The sequence below is a fragment of the Octopus sinensis genome, linkage group LG22, assembly GCF_006345805.1.
Source record: "Octopus sinensis linkage group LG22, ASM634580v1, whole genome shotgun sequence".
Taxonomy (NCBI): domain Eukaryota; kingdom Metazoa; phylum Mollusca; class Cephalopoda; order Octopoda; family Octopodidae; genus Octopus; species Octopus sinensis.
In genome coordinates this window covers 8,174,060-8,201,559 of record NC_043018.1, presented here as the reverse complement: position 1 = coordinate 8,201,559, position 27,500 = coordinate 8,174,060, and the positions used below count along the sequence as shown (strand labels likewise).

At 38.9% G+C, this 27,500-nt stretch overlaps 2 protein-coding genes across 3 annotated transcripts in view; one reads left to right on the top strand and one right to left on the bottom strand.

Moving 5' to 3' along the window:
- LOC115223327 (THAP domain-containing protein 5-like) overlaps positions 1-19,794 on the top strand; it is a 21,727-nt gene extending 1,933 nt beyond the window's left edge. The window contains exons 2-6 of one of the 2 annotated variants that reach the window (XR_005003451.1): positions 1-252; positions 2,537-2,759; positions 4,219-4,288; positions 5,975-6,595; positions 19,773-19,794. The exon at positions 1-252 is cut by the window's left edge and continues 17 nt beyond it. Coding sequence is in view for 1 of the 2 variants with exons in the window: in XM_029793846.2 (XP_029649706.2) it covers positions 1-252; positions 2,537-2,759; positions 4,219-4,288; positions 5,975-6,505 (1,076 nt within the window). In the remaining variant the exon portion in view is untranslated. Of the gene's footprint in view, positions 253-2,536; positions 2,760-4,218; positions 4,289-5,974; positions 6,689-19,772 lie in introns of those variants that run through there. The other variant, XM_029793846.2, reaches the window with a different exon arrangement.
- The window catches only part of LOC115223096 (cytochrome P450 26A1-like), a 29,674-nt gene continuing 15,820 nt past the window's right edge, over positions 13,647-27,500 (bottom strand). The window contains exons 6-12 of the mRNA XM_029793511.2: positions 25,456-25,592; positions 24,077-24,153; positions 21,600-21,797; positions 19,944-20,054; positions 17,084-17,202; positions 14,895-14,982; positions 13,647-14,082 (exon numbers count right to left, since the gene is read on the bottom strand). Of these exons, the coding sequence (XP_029649371.1) occupies positions 13,915-14,082; positions 14,895-14,982; positions 17,084-17,202; positions 19,944-20,054; positions 21,600-21,797; positions 24,077-24,153; positions 25,456-25,592 (898 nt within the window). The 3' untranslated portion in view covers positions 13,647-13,914. The remainder of the gene's footprint in view (positions 14,083-14,894; positions 14,983-17,083; positions 17,203-19,943; positions 20,055-21,599; positions 21,798-24,076; positions 24,154-25,455; positions 25,593-27,500) is intronic.

The window sequence follows — 27,500 nt, the reverse complement described above, 5'->3', positions numbered from 1 at the left end:
AGAATACTTGTAGAGATGATTTGCTCGACAAAAGCCCTCTTTATCTTAATCACAATTGCCACATCTGTGCTGACCACTTTGAAGATGATCAGTTTTCAAACAAACTAACAAAGAACAGATTGAAATGGAATGCTGTGCCAACACTTTTCAATATACCAGGCTACACTCTAAAGACCTCGTTAACTTCTCACAAGGCCATGAAGAGAAAAAAAAACAATGATTCCACGCAATTTGCCTTAAAACACCAAACAGGTAAGATCAACGTATGTCTCAATCTTGCTTATGTCACTGTCAACTCTCACCACCCAGTTATTAAGCGGAACGAGACAATTTGGTGCTGCTGCTTGGATGCAGATGGTTTGACATGGTTGACTGGACATTCAGCCTGTTTTGATGACAACTGTACTTTTTTGGCACTGAAAGCAATCACACATGCAGATAGAAAGAATGAGTGACAGGGAGACAAAGAGAGCGAGAGAAACCCTTTACAATTTATTAACCCTTTAGCTCGAAAGTTCGACCGTTATATAAACCTCCTCAAGGAATGTGAAGATGCAGGCTGGAAAGCGTAACATTTTCCGATCAAAGTCGGATGTAGAGGGTTCGTTGGACACAGTGTGAGACGACTGTTGTTATCGTTAGGCCTAACTCATCGTAAAGTCAATACCACCATGACCGATATCCAAACTACAGTGGAAAAGGCTAACCACTGGATTTGGTTAAAAAGAGACGATGAGCGATGGCTAGAAGGATATTGAGCTTTATTTGATAACCAATTGATCTAGCAGGCGGGGCCTCATATCAGTGAGGGGTGCCGGTGCGCATTGATGCCATCGAGAGGTAGGCCCCAAAACGGCACGCATTCTCTCCTGATGACCCCATACACTTGCTGGCTTCCGGCATGCGGAGTTTTTGACTGGTAGCACTTGCATGTGCAAGTTGTTTGCAAGACATCAGGTTGACTCTGTCAAATGCTTATCTATTCCCATTGTTCTGGATTAATCTTGCTTTACCTTGTTGCCAGGGTCTGATCAGTTTGAAGATATAATAGGGAGCATATATGGGCTGGATAAGGCCAGCTTAAATGCTAAAGTGTTAATTTAACACAATTAGTATAATTATTTTTCCCTCTCCTCATACACAAGAAGAGAAATCTGCTCACATACATAAACAGAGAGAGAAGACATGGAGGAGGAAGGGAGAGAGAAAGACATTAAAATGTCTGGCGTCAATTAAGTCAACAAGAAATCAGGGATGACAAAACGTCCCCTACCCATTATTGAGTCATATAAGATCATCATCATCGTTGAACGTCTATTTTCCTTGCTAGCAGGGGTTGGACAGTTCGACTGGGGGTCTGGGAAGCCATGGAGGCTGCACCAGGCTCCAGTCTGATCTGGCAGTGTTTCTACAGCTGGATGCCCTTCCTAACGCCAACCACTCTCTGAGTGTAGTGGGTGCTTTTTATGTGCCACCAGCACAGGGGTCAGATGAGGCTGGCAAACGGCCACGATCAGTTGGTGCTTTTCACATGTCACCGACAAGAACGCCAGTCAGGCGGCACTGGCAACTGCCACGTTCGGACGGTGCTTTTAGCATGTCACCGGCACGGGTATCTTAACTACAATTTCCATTTGATTTTCATTTTCATTTTGATTTTGATTTTCATAAGATAGTAAAAATAATTGTAAAAGATGAAATGATACACTGCTGTTACATTTCCATCCGACTGAATCCCAACACATTTAAGGCTCAAACATAACAGCATGTCTTTGTAGTTAGGACATTCACTTCACAAATCTGTGTTTCCAGGTTCACAAAAGCCTGGAGAGCAAATTTGATTGTTGGAAACTGAGCGAAGCCTGTTTATGCGTGTGTATATGTTTGTATCTGTGTATATGTATGTGTGATTGTATGCTGATTGTTGGTTAAAATATCCTATGTTCATTCTTGTACATGTACTCATCATCATCATCATCGTTTAACGTCCGTTTTCCGTGCTAGCATGCGTTGGACAGTTTGACTGGGGTCTGGGAAGCCAGGAAGCTGCACCAGGCTCCAGTCTGATCTGGCAGTGCTTCTACAGCTGGATGCCCTTCCTAACGCCAACCACTCCATGAGTGTAGTTGGTGCTTTTTACGTGCCACCGGCACAGGTGCCAGCAGCGGCCACAATCGGTTGGTGCTTTTTATGTGCCACCAGCACAGGTATCACAACTGCTATTTCCATTTGATATTTATTTCGATGTTTATGTACTTGACTCAATAGGTCTCCTCAAGCACAGCAGGTCATGTGCCACCGGCACAGAAGCCAGTCAAGGCAGCGCTGGCATCGACCACGTTCAGATGGTGTTTTTTACGTGCCACCGGCACAGGTGTCGTAACTACAATTTCCATTTGATATTTAAACGATGATGATGATGATTGATAATTTACCAAAACGTATTTTCACAGAATTCTTCTCAATCAGAGAAAATATTGATTCATCTTTTTTTTTTGTTCTCTCTGTTTTTGTTTTAATCTTTTCCTATCGATAGAGATCCCATCTCCACTTATTGACCACTCGTATTCCAAGCCAAACACAGAAGACAGTTGCAACAGCAATGTCAGCAACTGCCACAGACAAAAGACTCCAGCATCATCTTCAGACAACGAAGCATCACAGAAAGAAGGGGAACATTTCAAAAATGGACAACATCAAGCATTCCAAATGAATAAGGAAGTAAACCAACACCAGATTGTTAGTGACCTTCGTGTGAAGTAAGTCACTGAGTGATTTTTACCTTTGACCCTTAAAATCCCCTTAGTACATATAATACACAGGCACTTAAAATATTTGGCCTTTAAAGTACAATATTCAGGCTCTTATATGCACATGTACATAATCCTTTCTACATACAGTATACATACACTTTCATTCCTGATCTCTCTCCCTGCCCTACTTCCATCCCTCTCTCCTTCCTTCCCCTTCTTTTTTATTGGACAACCATCTGCCCCCTCTACAGCAAGATGCCTGTTTTTGTCTCTCTGTCACACTCTAACCTTTCATCATCTGACACAAGACAACCTCCATTAATGCCTCCTCCCCTCTCAAAGGGTTTTTGTCTTGCAAATTGCTTAGTGACTCTGCCGGTGCTGGTGCCGCATAAAAAAGTATCCAGTCCACTGTAAAGTGATTGACATTAGGAAGGGCATCCAACCGTAAAAACCATGCCAAAACAGACACAGGAGTCTGGTGCAGTCTTCTGACTGGCCAATTCCTGTCAAACTGTTCGACCCATGCCAGTATTATAAGTAGACATTTAGGAATTGCTTTTGCCAACTTTTTCTTGATAAGAGCTGCTGTTATTGTAATATATTCATGTAACTGTTTACTGATTGCATACCCAAGACATACCCAAGAAATCCAAGTGACATCATCATCATCATTTAACGTCCGTTTTCTGTGCTAGCACGGATTGGACGGTTTCAACTGGGGTCTGGGAAGCCAAGAGGCTGCACCAGACTCCAGTCTGATCTGGCAGTGTTTCTACAGCTGGATGCCCTTCCTATTGCCAACCACTCTGAGAGTGTAATGGTGCTTTTTACATGCCAGGGCCAACATATCTATCCTTTCAGAGAAAGGTAAGAAAAAGACCCCTTTGGTTATGAATGACCATGGGATTGTACCTAGAAAGTTCCCCTCCAAGGCACAAGTTTGAGCAGGGGTTTTTTATGGAAGACTAGCAGTCACCCATGCATACAAACCTCTCCTCTCCATGCCACTGATGTTATCCAAGGGAAAGGCAAAGGCTGATACAGCTTGGTGCCAATGACGTACCAACTCATTTCTACAGCTGAGTGAACTGGAGCAATCTAAAATAAGGTATCTTGTTCGAGAACACAACACACAGCCCAGTCTGGGAACTGAACTCACTATCTCATGATTGTGAGCATGATGCTTTGAGTGAACTGGAACACTGTGAAATAAAGTGCCTTGCTCAAGAACACAACAGACAGCCCAGTCCAGTAATTGAACTCACTATCTCGTGATTGTGAGCCTGATACTCTAACCACTGGGCCAGAGAAAAGTGAGTTGATTAAAAAAGGACAAATCAAGTACTGTGACCAATTAATTGACTTAATACTTCCCCTAAAATTACTGGCCTTGTGCCAAAATTTGAAATCATTTTGTTAAAACATTTTATTAAATAATTTTGTTTTCCAATTTCCTTTTTAGTAATTCCACCACAAACTCCCACCTGGTTAAACCACGGAAAGACAACAACACTCCAAGACTTTGTATTCCGGTAAATATTACTTTCTATTTCATTCATTATATCTTTAATAAAACAGTTAAAAGAACTAAAGGTTAACAGTTAGACTTTATTTTCTGAAGGGCATCCAGCTGTAGAAACACTGCCAGATCAGACTGGAGCCTGGTGCAACCTCCTGGCTTCCCAGACCCTGGTCAAACCATCCAACCCATGCTAGCATGGAAAACGGATGTTAAACGATAATGATGATGATGAATCTGTAAAAGTATTTGATCAGCCCACAAATTTTCAAACCACCCAAATTACATACAATCCTTTTGGTCTTTTTGCCCAAAGAATTTTTACCAACTTTGCAGAAACGTCCTTTCCTCCACTTCTCAACCATGATGGTTCTGCAAGTGGTAATCCTACTGAAAGCGCCTCCACATTTGCTGTCAGCCTTACAATCCAACTCTATACAATGCACATCGTCATTATCGTAACCGTTTTCATGTCCACTTTTCCATGCTTGCATTGGTTGGATTAAGTTTACTAAGGTAAATTTTCTGAAGTCTGGTGCTCTTCCTATCACCAACGTTCACCTGTTTCCAAGCAAGATAATATTTCCCCATGGCCAGACATGTTCTCACAGAGTATTGGAAATGAATGACACTGTTTGACCAACAGACAAGTATTTTACAATTCTCACCTGATGTGAAGGCAAAGAGATATAAACATACACATATTTATTATGGCTGCCCCCTCGTTATCGAGTATGGCCATTGCACGAAGCTTAACTGTTACTGGTGCTGTGATCGAATGTGACTTTTTAGCCCAGCTAAAGATCTACAATGTCTTGTACAGAATTGGCTACTAAAACCTTTAACGGTAATAGCCAGCTGTAGTTGTAACTGGGCTTCATGTACCTTTGCATGTCATTTAAGTTCTCCTGCCGAATTACACTCTCTTCCACATGCCTGACAGATATGATTAGTATGGTGTGTTACACATACTCATATGCATACATACTTCCTTCCTTCCTTCTTTCCTTCCTTCTTAACTATTTTTGTGTTCACCGGTCCCATGTTGCTGAGCAACAGTATGCAAATCCATGTAAAACATATACTGCCTCACACCACCGTCATGCAAACACAAGCAAAATTCAGTACATTGTGGCTGGTGACTGAGATACGAATTTGTGGTACATGCAGAATCAGAGATCAAGCCATGCTAAGCATAACATAGCTTATAGTTCAGCATGCCATGTTATCCTGAATCAGTGATAAATGAGGCTACATGTATAAAGGAGATGATGATCTTTTTTAAATCATTGCAAATGGAAAATTGTGACTTTCATTATTCATTTTAAAGCTTCAATGTAAACTTTCAATAATATATTAATGGTATATATTTATTATATACTATTAATATATTAATTAATTAATGGTATATATTTGTTATTAGGCGGTTAGCTGGCAGAAACGTTAGCACGCCGGGCAAAATGCTTAGCAGTATTTCGCCTGCCGTTACGTTCTGAGTTCAAATTCCGCCGAGGTCAACTTTGCCTTTCATCCTTTCGGGGTCAATAAATTAAGTACCAGTTTCGCACTGGGGTCGATGTAATCGACTTGATCCGTTTGTCTGTCCTTGTTTGTCCTCTCTGTGTTTAGCCCCTTGTGGGTAGTAAAGAAATAGGTATATATTTATTATATTTTTATTTATTATACTTTTATTTTATAGCCTTTGCGAAAGCTGTCAGAGACCCCATTTGATCTGAATAAACAAGGAGATTCTGGTTTTCAATCACCAGTTCAGATTAAACAGGAACCTTGTGAAGAAGAGGCACCATTACACCAACCATTTACACCAAATCTGTTACTGGCTGATAACCATTTTGTTACCATAAAACCAAGCACCAACCAAATATCATCTTCAGGTCCTTTATCTTCTGAACTCACACCTTATTCTGAAAGTGAACCAGCACAGAAAGATTTTCTCAATCATTCCACCAGTTTCTCATGTCTTGAAGAAAAAAACATCAAAGTCCAGAATGTCTTCTCAGTACCAATAGATTTCTCCAGAAAGACAGAAGACAAGAAACATGTATCAATCAGCCGCAACTGCCTGAAGACATTGGTGTCTTTAGTATCGTGTCCAACCTGCCAAGCAGAAGTAAACCCTCAAGAAACAATTCAAGGCTTCAAAACGGGGACATTGATTTCTTTGAATCTCTTCTGTTACAATGGTCACAGTATACAACCTCAGCAGTAAGGTTTCAGCAACAGCCAGAATCACTGACAACTCTTATAACATTTATTTTTGCAATCATAAGCAAAATATTTGGCAGAAAGAAAGCCATTATTGGAATTAATATTTTTGCTGCCATCCATACATACAGGCTTGTTCTTTACAGGTGCCGTACCATGTAAAACATATATATATGTGTGTGTGTGTGTGTGTGTGTGTGTATATATATATATATGTATTTATATATGAGTATTTATATGTATTTATATACATATATATATATACATATATATATATATATATATATATATATATATATACAGGTGTGGCTGTGTGGTAAGAAGCTTGGTTCCAGGCTCTGTCCCACTATGTGGCACCTTGGGCAAATGTCTTCTACTATAGCCCTAGGCAAACTAAAACCTTGTGAGTGGACAGAAACTGAAAGACACCTATCATACACACACACATACACACATATACACACCTATGTATGTGTGTCTTTGTGTCAGCATTTGTCTGCCACCACTGTTTGACAACTGGTGTTGGTTGTTTACGTTCCTGTAATTTATTGGTTCGGCAAAGAGAGACAGATAGAATAAGTATCAGGCTTGAAAAAGAAAAAGGCACTAGGGTCAATTTGTTTGCCTAAACCCTTTAAGGTGGTGCCCAAGCATGGCCACAGTCTAATGACTGAAACAAGGAAAATATAAAAGATTTGGTTTTGATTTATAGAATTTATGGATTAAAACATTTACTGGAATATGGTTGGTGCTAATGTGCCACACTGTCTTCAAAAAGCATCATCATCATCATTTAGCATCTGCTTTCCATGCTAGCATGGGTTGGACGGTTCAACTGGGATCTGGGAAGCCAGAAGGCTGCACCAGGCCCAGTTTGATCTGGCAGTGTTTCTACGGCTGGATGCCCTTCCTAACGCCAGCCACTCCGTGAGTGTAGTGGGTGCTTTTTACGTGCCACCGGCACAGGTGCCAGATGAGGCTGGCAAATGGCCACGGTTGGATGGTGCTTTTTACGTGCCAGCAGCACGGAGGCCCGTCGGGGCGGCGCTGGCAATGGCCATGTTCGGATGGTTCTCTTACGTGCCACCGGCACTGGTATCACAGCTACAATTTCCATTGATGTTGATCGATTTTGATTCTGATTCTTAATTTCTTTTAGTACTTAAATGACCTCAATGCACACCCACCCACATACCTGCACTTATTCGTTACACTTACAATGGTTAACATTTGTTTTAGAACTTTAGTGTTAATACAAGGCTTTGATTTGATTAATCTTCATTTGACTGAAGCAGACAAGGCCATAAAGAAGTGCCGATCCCTAACTGTGGAGGGAATCTGTGGAAGCGGTAAACCCAGGAAGTCATGGGACGAGGTAGTCAAGCCAAGTGAAATTGTAGTTGTGACCAGTGCCAGTGACTTATAAAAGGAGTCCATGCCAGTGACACATAAAAGGCACCTGTGTTGGTGATATGTAAAAAGGCACCTGTTACATTCTTGGAGTGGTTGGCATTAGGAAGGGCATCCAGCTGTAAAACCAAGCCAAACCAGACTAGGGCCTGGTACAGCTCTTCAGTTTACCAGTCCTAGTCAAACCATCTGACCCATGCCAGCATGGAAAACAGATGCTGAATGATGATGATGATGATACATTTTTAATTATTCATTTAGTAAGGTTTACAAACATGAAGAAATACATCCATACACCACCACCACCATCATCATGATCAACATCATTATTGTGTTAATGTCCACTTTTCAATGGTCAAGCCCAGGTGTCTTGCTATAGAGGAGATACATGGTAACTGCACATTATGTGATGGTGGTCAAGAATATCTGGAAGGAAGATAAAAATAGTGAATTTCTTACTTAGGCCAGGGGGGGGCCTAGCTTTGTGGGGAAAGGGAAGTCAGCTAATATCGACCCCAGTACTTGGCTGGTACTTTATATAATCAACCCTGGAAGAATGAAATGTAAAATTGCGTTCAATGTACTCTTTATGCTTTAACTTGTTTCAGTCATTTGATTGCAGCCATGCTGGAGCACCGCCTTTAATCGAGCAACTCGACCCTGGGACTTATTCTTTGTAAGCCCAGTACTTATTCTATCGGTCTCTTTTGCCGAACTGCTAAGTGACAGGGACATAAACACACCAGCATCAGTTGTCAAGCAATGCTAGGGCGACAAATACACACGCACACATATATATATACACATATATACGACGGACCTCTTTCAGTTTCCGTCTACCAAATCCACTCACAAGGCTTTGGTCGGCCCGGGGCTATAGCAGAAGACACTTGCCCAAGGTGCCACGCAGTGGGACTGAACCCGGAACCATGTTGTTGGTAAGCAAGCTACTTACCTCACAGCCATTCCTGCGCCTATGTATTTGAGCTCAAAATGTAAAGATCCAGCATTTTATCCAATGTTCCAATGGTTTTGGTGATTCCAACCATTTTCAGAAATAGATATTGAAAATCAAAGAAAACAGTTGGGAAATATGTTATAAATTGAAAGATTTTAATGCAATTTGATATTTTTTCTTGAAGTAACAAAGAGAAATAATTTGAAAATAATAAAAGAGAAGCCTTGGCTGGTTTCAGAAAGGCATCGATACCATCCAATCTCATTTCCTCTCCCCTGTGTATCTGAAGTCCTGCAACTATGTAAGAAATTCATCAATATATGATAAAAAGAATTATATAATAAAATATGAAATATGATAATAAAATTTATTTTTGATATTGTTTACATGAGTTAAATATTATTTAACAAAGTTTTGGGGTAGTTTTATAATTATCGGAGAAATATACTGACCAAATAGGTAATGTTCAACATTTCTGGCACTTTCAGGTTATCAGTTCAAATAATTGCTTGTACCGCTGGGCCAGGTATTTAAACTCTTCCTGTTTAAAACTTACTCATCCAATTAATTAGTCTGTGTTAATTATCATGCATTAAGAGAGGAGATTTTATTAGTAAATGTTATATTAGTGATACAAGCACTAATTTGAGACAGAAAAAAAGATTTCATTTCTAGGCCTATTAGATAGCTATTTCTAGCAGTAAGAGCCAGTGAAAAAAATACAGAGCAGACAGGTTCACTGATAGCACTTGAGTGATATTCTGGTTTATCAAACCTGAAAGGATAAAAAATTAAGATTGACCTCAGCAGAATTCAAGAACTGGAACAAATACCACAAGGCATTTTGTCTGATAATGATTCTATCAACCTACCTCCATTCAGTCAATGGACATTGGAATTCAAGGTAAACAGTTTGGAAACAAGATACACCTCAAACCGTGCACCAATTAGGTTCGTAGTTCTAGTTCCACCTTAAGACTATTAGAGTTTATTTTTAATTATGTTTCAAATTGCTGTTTATAATGTTTGATAATGTGAAGGTGCAAGGCCTGGTGGTTACGATGTAGCACTTGTGATCTTAAGATCATGGTTTCTGTTCCTGAACTGGCAGTGTGTTGTGTTCTTGAGCAGAACACTTAACTTCACATTGCTCCAGTCCACTCAGCCGTAAATGAGGTCCACCAACAGTTGGGGAGTTAACCCTGTGACAGGTCAGTATACCATTTAGCAGGGAGTGTTGCAACCTCAGTCATTTATGCAAAACTGGGTTAAGATCAAACTCAGGCATGGGTGGCCTTTTTCAAGAAGCAGCAACACAGGCATGGTTAATCATTAGAGGATGAAAGGCAAAGTCGACCTCGGCGGAATTTGAACTCAGAACGTAACGGCAGACAAAATACTGTTTGGCATTTTGCCTGGCATGCTAACGATTCTGCCAGCTCGCCGCCTTATCTATACCATCTATTTCCATACCATCTTTAACCAAGCCTACCCAACGCACTTGTCACCCATACTATCCTAACCATAAAACCTTGCCCCAGCCAATATCCCCAATCCTAGAACATTATTCCCCTGGAATTTTTTTCCTTGCCCTTGTATTTTTTTTCTGTGGATGTTCAGGTTATATATAAACATTTATATCACCAGTATCAGAGGAAGGCATGGTGCTTATTTAAGTCATAAACTTTATGTCAAAGGGAAAAGTATGCAATATAATAATTATAGAGTTAATTTATAAAGAGAAGAGAACAAATACCTGTTGAGTAATACAGGTGATTATGAGTCTACACTTTCTGGTGATGAGAATTCCACCACTTTGAGTCTCTTTGAAACTATTAGTAACATTGACTGACATGTTTCTACAATTAATATATATATATATATATAATAATAATTATTATTATTATTTGAGGGAATATTAATCCTAACTTACAGGGAAAAATTCAATTTAGAAATACTAATTCAAATTTCACACAATATATATATATATATATATATATAATAACAAAGGGTAAAATTAATTAATTAAGAAGTAATCAGTAATTTCACCAAGTAGAATTCGGCATGAAAGACCATTTCATGGTAAGCTTAAGTAATACTTTATAACTAGGGTCCAGCAAAGATTTGCTTCACCACATACCGAAGTTTAGAAATAGCAGTCAAAAAATCTTAGCTATTCCTTCTACTTTAAAGGGGGCTCCCAGAAAAATCAAAATACTTGAAAACAATCCACACAGGCAAAAGGGAAATAACGAAAATCAATCGATAATAGGTTACCCTAATTATAAAGTATATATATAAAATTATTGTTATTTTAATTTTAATACTTTAATATTTCTATTATATGTAATTTTGATGATGGTGTAATTTAATTGTTCGTTTTGAATTGATAAAAGGTGTTTTTTTTCTAATTTATATATATATGTATATAGAGAAAATTTACATGTACAGATCGAAAGAGGAGAAAGAGAGAGGGAGAGAGAGAGATTAAAATTTATTGATTTATTGATTGAATACAGTTGACATAAAAACTTTCCCTCTCCTCATACACATAACGAAATATGCTCACACATATAAATAGAGAGGGAGGAGGAGGTAGAGAACAAGAGAAAATATTAAAACGTCTGATGTCAAACAAGTCAGCATCAAATCAGCGGTACCAAAATGTTTCAAATCTTTCTTCCTCCAATCCCCATGCAGAAAGCATCTTAACTTTCATATTTTATTGTCAGATTCCATTGGCTTTCACACTTTATTGCTTGTTTGGGAAGGATATTTACTGATTGGCCAATGAAATATAACTTTCTGCTATACTTAAGAATAGTTTAATCTTTAAGCGTTCAGATTATTCTGTCAAATGTATTGCTTAATTATTCAGATTGTTTTGAATTAATTTTGTATTGTCTCATAGCTTCGAAATTTTGATGATGTGATTATATAAATTTTTAGAATCACATTGTAAGGTAGGTCTGAGAGGCCAGATCTGGCTGCTTTAAACATAAAACAGGTAGGATATTTGAGCCAGATAGAGTTAATCTTATTTCAGATTATATTTCCATGAAAAAAAAACAAAAAAAACATAGAAATATTGGAAAGATTTTGTATCACAATGAAAACAATTCACATTGAAAGATTTTAAAAAACAAAAACAATGTTAAATAAATTGTTTTGTTTTTCTTAACTGTTGAACTCGAAGTAGATACAGCTATAAATAACTGCATGTAAATAATGGGGTAAAAATCCCTTTAGATAGGAAAAGTAAAAGGCTGCCTGTGGGACGAGAACCCACATCTGTTAACTTGACAGACATTCTATGCTATTAATTATAGCTTTATCTACTCTGAGCTCAACCTTTGAAAAAAGAAAGTTAATTATTTCACATCTCTTGAAGTTTCAAAATTCTTATGGCATAAAACAGCAGCCCCAACCTTCTTTGGTTCCACAGACTTGCTTCATGCAAGACAATTCTTCCACAGATCAAGGAATTATATAATTAACAAAACATAATCAAGTACACAATATATAATTTAATTATTACATATAATATATATGTAATTAATATATACAGTTCAAATGTAATTATTTGATTGTATCTTATGCATTTTATTTCTACTATTATTGCTTTTTAATATATGTATATTATACACCTCAAAATTTAAAAAAATTGTTCTACTTGTTTTTTTTGTCTGATACCAAATGACTGACAGCCTGGTACTGATCCAGGACCCAGGGACTGGGGACCCCTGATATAAGAAAAAATAACAATATTCTTATAAGCTTCAATTATCCAGTAGTTTCTCAGTAAAATTTTCATCACACCTCATTATAGATGAAAAACCCATTGCAAAACTAGGTGTAAGCATAGCCATGTGGGTAAGAAGTTTGTTTGACAACCCTATGGCTCTGGGTTCAATCCAGCTACACAGCACCTTTGGCAAGTATTTTCTACCATAGCCTCAGTTTGACCAGTGCTTTGAGAGTGGTGTTTGGTAAACGGAGACAGTGCTGAAGACCATCATGTACGTATACATGTGTCTGTGTATGTGATTGTCTCAGTAAACTGGTACTGCTTCCCAGGATGCGAAAGAACTTAGGTATCTGATAACAAAGGTCATCGGCATAAATATTGGCCTGAATACAGTTGATTAAAAACCTTTGAAAAAACAGTGCCCTAACATGGCAACAATCCTTTGGCTGAAACCATTAAAAGAATTCAAAGAAAAGATCCCTGCAATTGTAAGGTTCAAGAAGCAAAACTGTCCAGCCCCATATTTGAATTGACTCATTGAGACGATGTGAGATTTTGGCAGTTTGGTCAATGAAATGATTCCGTCTTCCCTGATATTAGTTTAGAACATGTGTGTCATGGCCCGATTGAAACTTTCACCAGATGAAAGTTTCAAACATTTGTAACACATGTTTAACTTATGGAAAATATATTATTTTTTTTAAAGTTGGAAATGGAGATAAAGAATGAGACTATGTCTGCGTGGATGTGTGTTTGTGTGCGTGTATGTGTATTACTGAACACTGAAGAGGTGGTTTTACAAGATCATGTAATGCTTAAACAGAAATTATGTAATCCTGACAGTACTTAACTGAAACATGTATGTTCTATAAAGCATTGAGTACCATATATATGTATGTGTGTGTGTGTTTGTGTGTGAGTGTGTGTGTGTTTGTGTGTGTGTGTGTGTCTGTGTGTGTGAGTATTTGTGTGTGTTTGTGTGTGTGTGTGTGTTTGTGTGTGTGTGTGTGTGTGTTTGTCTGTGTGTGTGAGTATTTGTGTGTGTGTGTGTGTGTGTGTGTGTATAGGGTAGTGCACGTAAGTTGTGTATGTGTGGTGTGCATGGATGTTGTACATGTATATGTGTGTCTGTAAACGCCTATCTATTTATCAGTCTTGGCAGGCATGAAAAAGCTATCAGCAGACCACACTAATATTGATGCATGCATGTATGCGTGGCTATGTTTGCGTATGTTTCCATTCAATCATTGCAGTGAAAGATTGCAGGCAAAAGCAACATCAACAAACACGATAATGCTCAAAATCTTGTGAAATGTTGGTCTCCAAGATGTCGTATTTCTACTTTGGAGCTGAATTCCACACAGACTGGAGTGTTGGGCCGGATGACTGGAAACCATTTGTATTGGATCACATCAGTTGTCTGCAATTTCCATTCATATTGGGCAATAATTCTTTGTACAATGCTCTGGAAATACAAAGTACAAGAAAATTTTGACTAGGTGCAAGGTATCATAAGTGAAGTGAAATAACTGCAATGGGGAATGGAAGCTGGGTTGCGAAACTGGAGCTTACTTCACCTTCATTTTTATATTACTCTTCACTAGGGCAAGGAGCTGACTGAATTGTTAGCACACCAGGCACTTTTAGCCACCTTTTACACCATGCAAGGGAAATGTTGGGTCCATTCTTTGACATACAGGTCCCCACAATGGCCCAGTGGTCAGGGCAGCGGACTTGTAGTTGAAGGATCATGGTTTTGATGACAATTTCTTTATTGCTGACAAGGGGCTAAACACAGAGAGGACAAACAAGGACAGACAAAGGGATTAAGTCGATTACAACGACCCCAGAGCGAAACTGGTACTTAATTTATCGACCCCCGAAAGGATGAAAGGCAAAGTCGACCTCGGTGGGATTTGAACTCAGAATGTAACAGCAGACGAAATACCTATTTCTTTATTGCCGCCAAGGGGCTAAACATAGAGGGGACAAACAAGGACAGACAAACGGATTAAGTCGATTACATCAACCTCAGTGCGTAACTGGTACTTAATTTATCGACCCCTAGAGGATGAAAGGCAAAGTTGACCTTGGCAGAATTTGAACTCAGAACGTAACGGCAGACGAAATATTGCTAAGCATTTCGCCCAGAGTGCTAACGACTCTGCCAGTTCGCCACTTTACTGCAGTTCTTTTTACTGCATAAATATTTTAAGTATGAACATGGGTCACTAATTTTAATTAATTACAATAAATTATTACAAATTCCTGCTTTACCTTCACAATACTCATTACTATATCAAATCCAATGCAGCTTCTTGGTCCATCACCAAATGTAAACAGTTTCTTTTTAGAGAATTCATTCCTGAAGGACAAAGAGAGAATGACAGCCACATAATAATGATGATAATAATGATGATGACGATGATGATGATGATGGCGGTGGTGTTGCTGGTGGTGGTGGTGTTGGTGGTAGTGGTGGTGGTGATGGTGGTGGTAGTGGTGGTGGTGGTGGTGGTGGTGGTGGTGGTGGTGGTGGAAGTGGCGGCGGCAGTGGTGGTGGTGGCGGTGGTGGTAGTAGTGGCGGCGGCGGCAGCGGTGGTGGTCGTCGTCATCGTCATTGTCGTCGAAATCATCATCATCGTCGTCATCGTCGTTGTCGTCATGCGAAGGCTTCATGGCTACAGATTGTGTGGTGGCCAAGGAGGGGGTATAAATATTAACAATGTCTTTAGAACCTTAATTTAATTGCAGAAACGGACAGGTGCAAATCCCTAATCATCTCGGTCCTTTGTCATCAACTGCCCAAAAGCTCAACTGCCCTGTGGTCAATCTTCATTACTTTGCCCCATGTCTTCTGGACTCCTACTTCCACATGTTCCTTCCACATTTAGCCATCAGCATCTCTTTATACATCTGTCTTCATCCATATGCATCACATGACCATACCAGCACACTCTTCTCCCTTGTATACCACTCCTGATGCCTCTTATGCTCACTTTTTTTCTCTTGACACATTTGCACTTTGTTGTACATGCACGTTGACACTGCATATCCAGCGGAGCGTGCTAGCTCTTCATTTCTTCTGCATTCAAAGCCTGCATTTTACCATCGTATAACATTGCTTTTTGTACACAAACATCATACAATCTGCCTTTCACTATGAGAGAGAGGCTTTTATTATCACTAGCAGTATCGCCTGGCATTGCTCGGGTTTGTTTCGACCCTTTAGAATTGGAATTTTTGAAAAGTAAAAAATTTTGCATTATATAGCTTGTTATTCTCTTTAAGTGAACATTATTCTGGTTGAAATAGATCAAAAAATGGCGACACAGCAGTAAAAAAAATCATTAAAAAATAGGGATTTTCATAGAAAAAAAGCACCTTTTTGATGTAAATAATTTTTGGTGTTAACATGGTCCAATTTGAATTTTTTCTTCTACGGAATGAAGAGCAAGCCTTCTTCTATCATATTCTCAATTTTGGTCAACTTGCACTGCAGGGTCTCGGAGGAGATAGTGTTAGTTGAAGGCTACCAAACCTGCCATACGCAGACAACTTCAGCTTTATATAGACAGAGATTAAAGATATTAACTCACTGAACTTCCTACATCCTATTCTTATTCTAGCAACTATACTGTCAGAACATCCTCCTCCACTGCTAATTAGGTCACCTATGTGACAGAAACCATCTACTACATCTAAGTATCCTCCAGGACACTCACAAGAATCTATTCCATATGTGTTCTTTGTGTGTCTTCTGCATTCACTGCCCACATTTCACTACCATGTAGCATTGTTGTTTTTGCACAAACGTCATTGTCTGCCTTTCATTCTGAGATAGAGGCTTCCTGTTATCAACTGAGGGAACAGATCTTTGAACTTTCTCCAACAAGGTTCTTATTCTTTCAACTATAAATTTTGAACATCCTCTGCCATTGCTAACGAACCCTTTAGCATTCAGATTAACTCATATCATTTTGAATCAATCATGCATTATCTTGTAGCTTTGAGATTTCAGTGATGTGATTGTTTATTTTTAGAATGACATTGTAGTATAAGTGTGAGAGGCTGGATATGGCCAGTTTGAACATAAAACAGATAGAATATTTGGGCTGGATATAGCCAGTTTAAATGCTAAAGGATTAAGTTACAATAATATATTAATTGCAGCATGGAAGGTGTTTATAAGCCATTTAAGAAATACACAAAAACCGTTAGATTCACTTCAACATTTAAATTTAATTTGTCAGTGAACAGGTCGCGGTCTCAAGGCGACGAAAATATTTTGATAAATTAAATTTAAATGTTGAAGTGAATCTAACGGGTTTTGTGTGTTTCTTTAATGGCTTATAAACACCTTCCATGCTGCAATTGTTTTCATTCCAGCACACGATCACAGATCAAGTCACTTGCTCTGCAAGTACATCTCCGTAATATATTAATTGTTGCATTGACGAACTTACCAACGATCAGCATTGAAATCATTTGGATTTTCAAAGATGTTTTCATCCCTGTGAGCAGCATACGTCAGATAGATGATGGAATAACCTTCTGGGACTTTGTGGCCATCAATAATACATTCCTAATAATGAAGAAATTAAAATTTACATATTCGAAAAAACAAAAGAGATTAAGGATCAAATGACAAAAACTAAATACCAGAGGTTTTTTATTATTTATTATCTATGCTTTTTATTGTATTTTTAAATGTTTTGTTCAAGGAGAACAATTTTGGTCCAATTCCTTATTTTATACATGTAGGATATGACTGTACATGGGCACAGGCAGGGCTGGTCTGGTTATGAAGCTCACTTAGAACCTATGTGATTTCAGGTTTAGACCCACTGTGAGACATCTTCAGCAAGTGTCTTCTACTAGTGTCCCATTTTTACTCAGCGCCTTGTGAGTGAATTTGGTAGACAGAAGCCTGTTATTCATTCATTCATTCATATATATATATAACAAAGACATGAAATAGAACCATTTCATGTGGTTTATTATTAGTGTAAGGATTCTTCTGAGATGCAATAAAGTACTCTAGCACTATGATCCGGCAACACCGGGTCACAGTGCTAGTGCATGCATATACAGCTGCATGCGTGCACACATACACGCGAGTACTGTCCAAATCTCCAACCAATCACATACAGCTAGCTAGCATTCAATTGGCGTATCAAGTTTTGGGCATTTTGAGTGGGTTTTGGATAGAAAATTCACAAAAAAGTCACTTCTATTGATTTTTTTAATGGCTTTGTGGGGTGACTGGGGAAATGTAAAGATGTGCACGACCACCCTTGGATGGTTTTGAATGACCATAGAAAGTGCGAACCCTCTAACTGAAAAATTGTGGATTTGTATAAAGGACACGCACGCAGACATTTTGCCGTTTATATGTAGAGAGATTTCAACACATGAGTTCACATCAAGAATCTTGCAAACTGTTATAATGTAAGACAAATAATAATATTGTGTTCAGATTATAACTTTATAATCAAAGAAAATATTGCAACAATTCCAACCTGAAGTGCAAAATGGTGAAACTGTAACTTCAATTGTCCATGATGCAAAATGAACAGTCTTCACCACAGTAAGTGTGCTAAGGCAAAAAGAGTAAATCTACAACAATGAGCTGATGTAGATGTAGTGGATCTTAATGCATGAAGTGGATTTGATCCACGATAGCCAAATTTAAATTAACACTGCAACAGAACTTTTCCCACGGTGGAACAATGGTTTTTCTCTGACAGCAGTTTTACATTTTCCAGATGCCTTTAGCTAGGCCGAAATAATGTCTTCACCACTTACCTTTTCTAACCTCTTCTATTTCACCAAAAGCTAGAATAGAGTTAACAAGACCACCAACTAAATCTATTGCTCTCAATGATATATCTATCCTTCTGGATAATTATAAAAGCAAGAACACCCCAAGCAAAAATCAGTCAGTGGCGACTCAACCAAGTAGTCCCTTGATGACAACTGAGCGAGGCGGCTCGTGATGATTCAATTAGTTAGGGAATGGACTGCTAGAAGCATGATCACAAGGAATCCAGTTACTAAAGACAATGGTCAGCGAGAGAAATGAAATTTACTGTCAGCAACTGTGAGACAATGTCCCACAACCCTACAACTTTCACTAGCTCTAATTCTGTTCTCTTACAGCATCATTCTATCTCTCTCTGCAATTACTACTAAACAATGAAGAGAACACAAACACAAACTTTACTTTGCATGCTTTTGGATTGATCATAACCTGCCTGTTGAGGCAAGGTATTGTAATGTAACGGTAAATAAATATTTTCGTAAAATTTCATGCATTGTTCATCTTTCACATCCTACAGCATGCAATTATAACAACAAATTTTTATCGTCACATATATCTAACATCACCTGGTAGAGTCCATAAAGAGTCCTCTCAGATGAATTGACAAAAGCTTAAATAATAAGTGATGCGGGAATGAAAAACATCACATGACAGAATCGTGTCTACTTTTTGGATGACACTTAATAAACAATACTCTGTGTTGAGACAGCTGGAGTTGTCTCACAAACCAAATACAAAAATGAAATATTGGATGGTTTATTTAAAATATTTCTCTTGAAATAAAATAATCTTCTATTAGCATTGGTGTTAGTGCTGGTGCCACATAAAAGCACCCAGTACACTCAGTAAAACGGTTGGCATTAGGAAGGGCATCTAGCCATAGAAACCAAACCAAAACAGTCTATGGAATCAGGTGTGGTCCCAGGCCTTGCCAGCTTCTGTCAAAGCTGTCCAACTCATGCCAGCATGGAAAACAGATAATAAATGATGAGGATGATATTGTTGCTCTGCTTATTCCTTCTTTTCAGTCATTCTTTCATTTCTAAGCAATACATAGACGTAGGAGTGGCTGTGTGGTAAGTAGCTTGCTTACGAACCACATGGTTCCAGGTTCAGTCCCACTGCGCGGCACCTTGGGCAAGTGTCTTCTACTATAGCCTCGGGCTGACCAAACCCTTGTGAGTGGATTTGGTAGACGGAAACTGAAAGAAGCCTGTCGTATATATATATATATATATATATATGTATGTGTGTGTATATGTTTGTGTGTCTGTGTTTGTCCCCCTAGCATTGCTTGACAACCGATGCTGGTGTGTTTACGTCCCCGTCACTTAGCGGTTCGGCAAAAGAGACCGATAGAATAAGTACTGGGCTTACAAAAGAATAAGTCCCGGGGTTGAGTTGCTCGATTAAAGGCGGTGCTCCAGCATGGCCGCAGTCAAATGACTGAAACAAGTAAAAGAGTAAAAGAGTAATACAAAACAATTTCAGAGATGACTTACAGTTTTGGCTAATTTCCTGCCACAAACAAACGGTGGATAAAGTCGCTGGGTTTCCAATAAAACTTGGTCTTCCAAGTTCTTATCAACATACATTTTCTCTTGAAGTTCAACCTGCAAAAATAATCTCAACATTTTTATTTTCCACGAATAAGTGCAACAATGAAGATTAAAATATTTTGTGTCACAAAAATGAAACTGCATCTCATCTAACTTAATTTCTTTAATTGGAAAATAACTCATTATGTAATACATTTGGGTTGGGTCCCTCTGCATGGCACCTTGGATATGTCAACTATAGTCCCAGGTTGACCAAAGCCTTCTGACTAGAATTCGTAGATGGAAACTGGGAAGAAGCCTGCCATCATTTAACATCCACTTACCATGATGGCAAGGGTTGGACAGTTTGAATGTGGACTGGCAAGCAAGCCAGGTCACTGCACCAGACTCAAATCTGATATGATAAGGTTTCTACAGCTGGATGCCCTACCTACCGGCATGTGAGCCAGTCAGGTGGCACTGGAATCAACCACGCTTGAATGGTGCTTTTTACATGCCACCGGTACGGGTGCCATTCAGGCAGCAGTGGCATTGGTCACATTTGAATGGTGCATTTTACATGCTACCAGTATGGGTGCCAAATATGTGTTTGTGTGTGTGTGTGTGTGGAGCATGTGGCTTAGTGGTTAAGGTGTCAGCACCATGATCGTAAGATTGTAGTTTCGATTCCTGGATCAGGCGACGCGTTGTGTTCTTAAGCAAAACACTTCATTTCACATTGCTCCAGTCCACTCAGCTGGTAAAAATGAGTAATGCTGCAATGGACTGGCGTCCTGTCCAGCTGGGGAACAAATATGCCATTGAAACTGGGAAACCGGGCCCATGAGCCTGGCTAGGCTTTAAAAGGGCATATTTATTTAAGGTCACATTCAAAATGTGACCACATGTATACCATTGGTGATTTTTTTTTTCCTCCGTTTTCCCTTCCTTGGATCTTTACTTTTCCTATGTTTCTGATAAAGAGCTCTGCTCGAAATGTTAAATCCTCTTTCTTTCCTTCCTTTCCTGAGCGTCCAATAACACTATACTTGTTCCACGTCCTCGTGTTGTGTTTTCTCTTTGTGTTTTCATGTTCGGGTTAACTTTATATATATATATATATATATATATATATATATATATATCGGTTCGGCAAAGAAACCGATAGAATAAGTACTGGGCTTACAAAAAGATAGTCCCGGGGTCGAGTTGCTCGACTAAAGGCGGTGCTAGCATGGCCACAGTTAAATGACTGAAACAAGTGAAAGAAAAAAAAATATATATATATATATATACGTGTATATGAGTGTGTGTGTGTATGACATTGTTTAGCCCTTTAGTGTTTAAACTGGCCAAATCCGGCCCAATATATTCTACATGTTTTATATTCAAACTGGCGATGTCTAGCCTCTCACACCTAACCTACAATGCCATTCTAAAAATAAGTAATCACATCATTGAAACCTCAAAGCTGTAAGATGATCCAGGATTAATTCAAAACAATTTGAGTGAAAAAGTATTACATTTAACAGAGTAATCTGAACACTAAAGGGTTAAAGGAAACTGGTGGTATTTGGAAACGAATGCTTGTTTGAAATTCAGAAAGGTTCATTGACTTACATGATTATTTTGTCCCGTTGTGATGAAGAATGACGTCAGGTATGATGCAATTGCTTTTGACACCAGCGAAGAAATAAAGACAAGGATATTGCTGTTGATGTAGGAGTCATCGTTTGTCTCCGGAACATTATTCACCTGTTTTACGAAGCCACATTGAGCTATGGGTCTTTGCTTTTTAATGATGCCCAATAAATCTGTCTGAGAGAGGAACAGAATCAGTCAATTAATGACATTAGCCGACTAATTAGCCAGTCAACCAACCAAACAAGCAGCTGGCCACCCAACCATCCAGTTATCTAATCGACCGGCCAGTCTATCACCCAACTAACCAATCAAACAATTAACCAGCCACCAACTAAGAAACCAAGCAACTAACTGTGGACCAACCAACCAACCAACCAACCAACCAGCCAACCAGCCAACCAACCAACCAACCAACCAGCCAACCAACCAACCAACTAACTAATCAACCAGCCAACCAACCAGCCAACCAGCCAACCAACTAATCAACCAACCAACAACCAACCAACCAACCAACCAACCAACCAGCCAACCAGCCAGCCAACCAACCAACCAACCAACCAACTAACCAACCAACCAACCAACCAACCAGCCAACCAACCAACCAACCAACCAACCAACCAGCCAACCAGCCAACCAGCCAGCCAACCAACCAACCAGCCAACCAACCAACCAGCCAGCTAGCCAGCCAACCTGCCAACCAACCAACCAACCAACCAACCAACCAACCGACCGACTAGCAAGCTAGCCAGACAACCAACCAGCCAGCCAACCAGCCAACCAGCCAGTCAGCTAAGCAACCAACCAACGAGCCAACCAACCAACAAACCAGCCAACCAATTCAGTTAACCAGCCAGACAACCAACCAATCCACCAGCCAGCCAGCCAACCACCTAACCAACCAACCAGCCAGCCAACAAGCCAGCCACCCAAGGACCAGGTGGGGGGGGGGTCCTTGAGTGATTGGCTGGCATCACTTAAGCTTTGAAACAGACATATGACTACTGGCAGGATCAACCACTTGACTAAAATCCAGGAACAAATGTCTCTTTTGACCCTTTTCCCCTGCTAAAGCAAGCGTTTGTCTTGCAGGACCCTATGACAGTGTTCTAAATATTAGCAATTCTGATCCTTTTTCTGGGGTTGATTTTATAACTGTATGCCCCCCTTTTATGTTGCAAAAACCTTCCAGCTCTGAGGTTGCAGAGTGAGTTTTTTAATGACACAAACATGCCTGCACCTGCCACACAGCAAAGAATTGTAATAAACACCTGGACATAATAATAATAATAATAATAATAATAATAATAATAATAATAATAATAATAATAATAATAATAATAATAATATGATAATAATAATAATAATAATGGACCATCTGATCTCTGGGTGTAAGATTTTAGCACCTGTAGAGTATAAATCAAAACATGACAGAGTTGGCCAATATCTACACTGGATAATATGTCAGCATCAAAACTGCCAAAAATGGTACAAGCACCACCTGAGACTGTAACTGAGGGAGAAAATGTAATGATTCTTTGGGACTTTCCAGCTAATAAACCAGTTATTGTTGTGAAAGACCAAAACAATAAAGTCTGTTTATTGATTGACATGAGCATACTTTGTGATCATAATGTCTTGGCAAGAGAATTTGATAAGCTCAGAGAATATAAAGATTTGCTGATTGAAATTGAAAAGATGTGGCGTTTCAAGACTGTTACAATACCAGTGATTGTAGGAGCATTTGGAATGATCAAAAATGGAACTGAAATTTTTTTGAGAATGATCCCTAGCTTACTATTCCTGCAAGAAGGGCATAAGATTATTTTAACTGGTTGTTCACAGGTCCTGAGAAGAGCATTGTTACTGTAAGAATGATAACTTATGTAAATAATTTGAGGATGATCCCCGACTTACTATCCACACATATTGAGAAGAGCATTGTCAAGGTGAATTTTCTTTCTTTTTTCCATTTTATTTTCTTTGTTTTCTTTTCTTCATTTTTTTTTTTTTCTTCTTTCCTTTTCTCTCTGCCTTTCTTTCCCTTTTTTTGTATAACATGAGTTTGCGAATGAACAATCTGGTGGGTTTATTTTAATGGCCTACCAATTTATACATTGAGTTTCTTTGCCCTAGGTATTGGGAAGACACTCAGCTAGAAATGGAAACAAAATTGAAAGAAGGGGATGATGATGATGATGATAACAATAATAATAATAATAATAATAATAATAATGAAGACGATGATGATGATGATGATGATGATTTCAAATTTAGGCACTAGGCCAGCAATTTTGGAGGTGGGGACAAATTGATTGCATTGACCTCAGAGCTGCATTGGTGCTTATTTTATCAACCCCAAAAAAGATGAAAGGCAAAGTCAATCTTGGCAGAATAATAAGAATGATGGTGGTGGTGGTGGTGGTGGTGATAAAAACACAAATAAAATTCCTTACCTTGGCATCTGATGCTCTTCGAAATCTCAGAGAACTGTGTCTTCTGACATGGAGATTCAATGGAAAAGTTGTGATTCCTATTGAGAAAAATCCAGAACATTTTCTTGGTTATTCTTTAAATTTTACAACTGCCAACATCAGACAATTCACAGTCAGCTCTCAATTATTCCAGTCCTTCTGTTACCTTCTCATGATTCCTGTAAATAGGTATCATGGGAAGGTCGAACATTGCTCAGGTGTAACTAACCAATCACAATGAATCCACACAACATCTTAATGGACATATGATTTATCTCTTTTGTTCTCTTCTGGAGCAGAGATGACATGCCATTAATGAAAATCACCCGGATGTTTTTGGTTTGAACGGCAATTTTTTCTAGCAGTGTCATATGAAATTGTCACCCATAATTATGACCCTAGTATCGATCTATTGCATTTCAATCTGTTTTAGGGTTAGGGTTAGGAGTATCTTTTTTTCTTCAGAAATGTAAATAAACCCAATCTGTTTTGTAAACGAGGGACATATTCATACGGCACAGAATGTATTTTACCTTAATGGACGTCATTGATTGGTTGAAATTGCAGAAATTGAAGAAAAAAAACAACAAATATCTTACAAACTATAGAATTTTCTCAATAAAACCAAGAGAAAAAGATGTTTTATAAACACATTCTACCAGTATACGAAGTTTAAAAGTGTTTAGTTACGTGGAAATTATGTTAAAAAACTGCCGTTCAAACCGAAAAGATCGGAATTTTGCAAAGCAAAAATACAGAAATGAACTATTTCATAAGGAGATATTTTACCTGAGATATTTTACCTGAAATATCAGGACTAATTATTTATTTCTGAGATGACATTTCAATATCTTTATAGATTACTGATGTTTAATGTTTTATTTTTATTGCTGTGGTCTTCTATGAAAAAAAAAAAAAAAATGAAATATTATAGGCGCAGGAGTGGCTGTGTGGTAAGTAGCTTGCTAACCAACCTCATGGTTCCGGGTTCAGTCCCACTGCGTGGCACCTTGGGCAAGTGTCTCCTGCTATAGCCTCGGGCCGACCAATGCCTTGTGAGTGGATTTGGTAGACGGAAACTGAAAGAAGCCTGTCGTATATATATATATATGTATGTGTGTGTTTGTGTGTCTGTATTTGTCCCCCTAGCATTGCTTGACAACCGATGCTGGTGTGTTTACGTCCCCATAACTTAGCGGTTCGGCAAAAAGAGACCGATAGAATAAGTACTGGGCTTACAAAGAATAAGTCCCGGGGTCGATTTGCTCGACTAAAGGCGGTGCTCCAGCATGGCCGCAGTCAAATGACTGAAACAAGTAAAAGAGTAAAAGAGAAAAAGAGTATCTAAATTTCCCACCTACCATGCCATTGGATTGTTGTTAAATCCGTCAGTTCCTGAATGAGCTCCTTTGACTGGGAGGCGTCGATGCCAAGGAACAGCGTGAAGCAAATCAGTGAAGAAAGTTCTTTAAAGAATGAGTAGATGTCAACTGGGGAACTGGAATGAAATGAAAGAAAGAAAATGAAAGATAAAGGGAAGACGAAGAAATTTAAAGAAACAAGGAAAAACGAAATCCAAGTGACATCATCATCATCATCATCATCATCGTTTAATGTCCGTTTTCCATGCTAGCATGGGTTGGATGGTTCGACCGGGGTCTGGGAAGCCATGGAGGCTGCACCAGGCTCCAGTCTGATCTGGCAGTGTTTCTACAGCTGGATGCCCTTCCTAACGCCAACCTATTTATTTCTTTACTACCCACAAGCGGCTAAACACAGAGAGGACAAACAAGGACAGACAAACGGATTAAGTCGATTATATCGACCCCAGTGCGGAACTGGTACTTATTTAATCAACCCCGAAAGAATGAAAGGCAAAGTCGACTTCGGCGGAATTTGAACTCAGAACGTAGCGGCAGACGAAATACTGCTAAGCATTTTGCCTGGCGTGCTAACGTTTCTGCCAGCTTGCCGCCTTAACTCCATGAGTGTAGTGGGTGTTTTTTACGTGCCACCAGCACAGGAGCCGAGCAGGCTGGCAAACGGCCACAATTGGTTGGTGCTTTTACATGTCACCGACACGGACACCAGTCAGGCAGTGCCGGCATCTGCCACGTTCGGACAGTGCTTTTTATGTGTCACCGGTACGGGTGTCTTAATTACAATTTGCATTTGAATTTTTATTTTAGCCATATCTGACCCAAATATTCTACCAGTTTTGCATTCAAACTGACTAGGTATAGTTTCTCATCAATCCCGCAATTTCATTCTGAAAATAAACAATCACATCATTGAAATCTCAAAGCTGTGAGATAAGCCACGATTGATTTAAAACAATGTGAATAAATAAGCATTACATTTCATAGAGTAACCTGAATGATAAAGGAAAAAAAAAAGAACTAAGATTTAGAGGCACATACAGAGTTGTGTACAATTTGCAACCACAAGGTATCAGGTTAAGTTTTACTCTGTAGCACCTTGGGTAACTTTCTTCTCAATAGACCAAAGCCAACCAATTCCTGGTAAGTGAAATTGGGAGACAGAAACTAAGCAGAAGACCATCATAGATATATATTAATCAAAGTGTACAGTATTATATATCCATTACCGCTGATATATTTCGTACCAGGGATTCAACAGGATGTTAGATAGCAGCCTGATTGTGTAACTCTGCACTCTTCAGAGATGGCAGTTATGAAAGAAAATATGGCAACCACTCTTTATGGTTAGATATATATTGTACATTTTAATTAATATAATCACTCTATTGACAAATATAAAACTGCATATTTTTTCTGATTTGTGAATTCTTAGATGGCTATATACGCATGTGTGTGTGTGTGTGTGTGTGTGTGTGTGTGTGTGTTCTCCTCTGTTTTTATGGTATTTAAATTCTTCTTTTGAGGAAGAAGCTGGTTTCTAACAAAGATACAAAGCTCCATCATTGGAACGTAGATAACAAAAACAATGTCACATTTTAAACTTGAGAAAAGACTCACATAATTTTGCTGTTCCACTTACAGATTACATTTGGAATGTGCCAGTTGATTTCTTTTCCGGAAAACCCTGGCTTATCCAGATTGTTACTTAGACATTTACTAACAAAATTAAGTGCACCCTTCAAACATTGGGCCTCACAAAGGCAACGACAAGTGATCGAGACCTTTGAAGATATGTCGTGCTTGAGAAGACCAAGCCAGCCAAGTGAAATTCTAGTCAAAGACGATGCCAGTGTTGCATAACTGGCCTGTTTAAAAGCACCCTTCAATCGTTGGTCGACATGCCATGCTTGTGAAGACCTGTTGAACTGAGTGGAATCATAGTCATGACCAATGCCGGTGCTGCCTGACTGGCACCCGTGCCAGTGACACATAAAAAGCACCATTCGAGTGTGGCCAATGTCAGT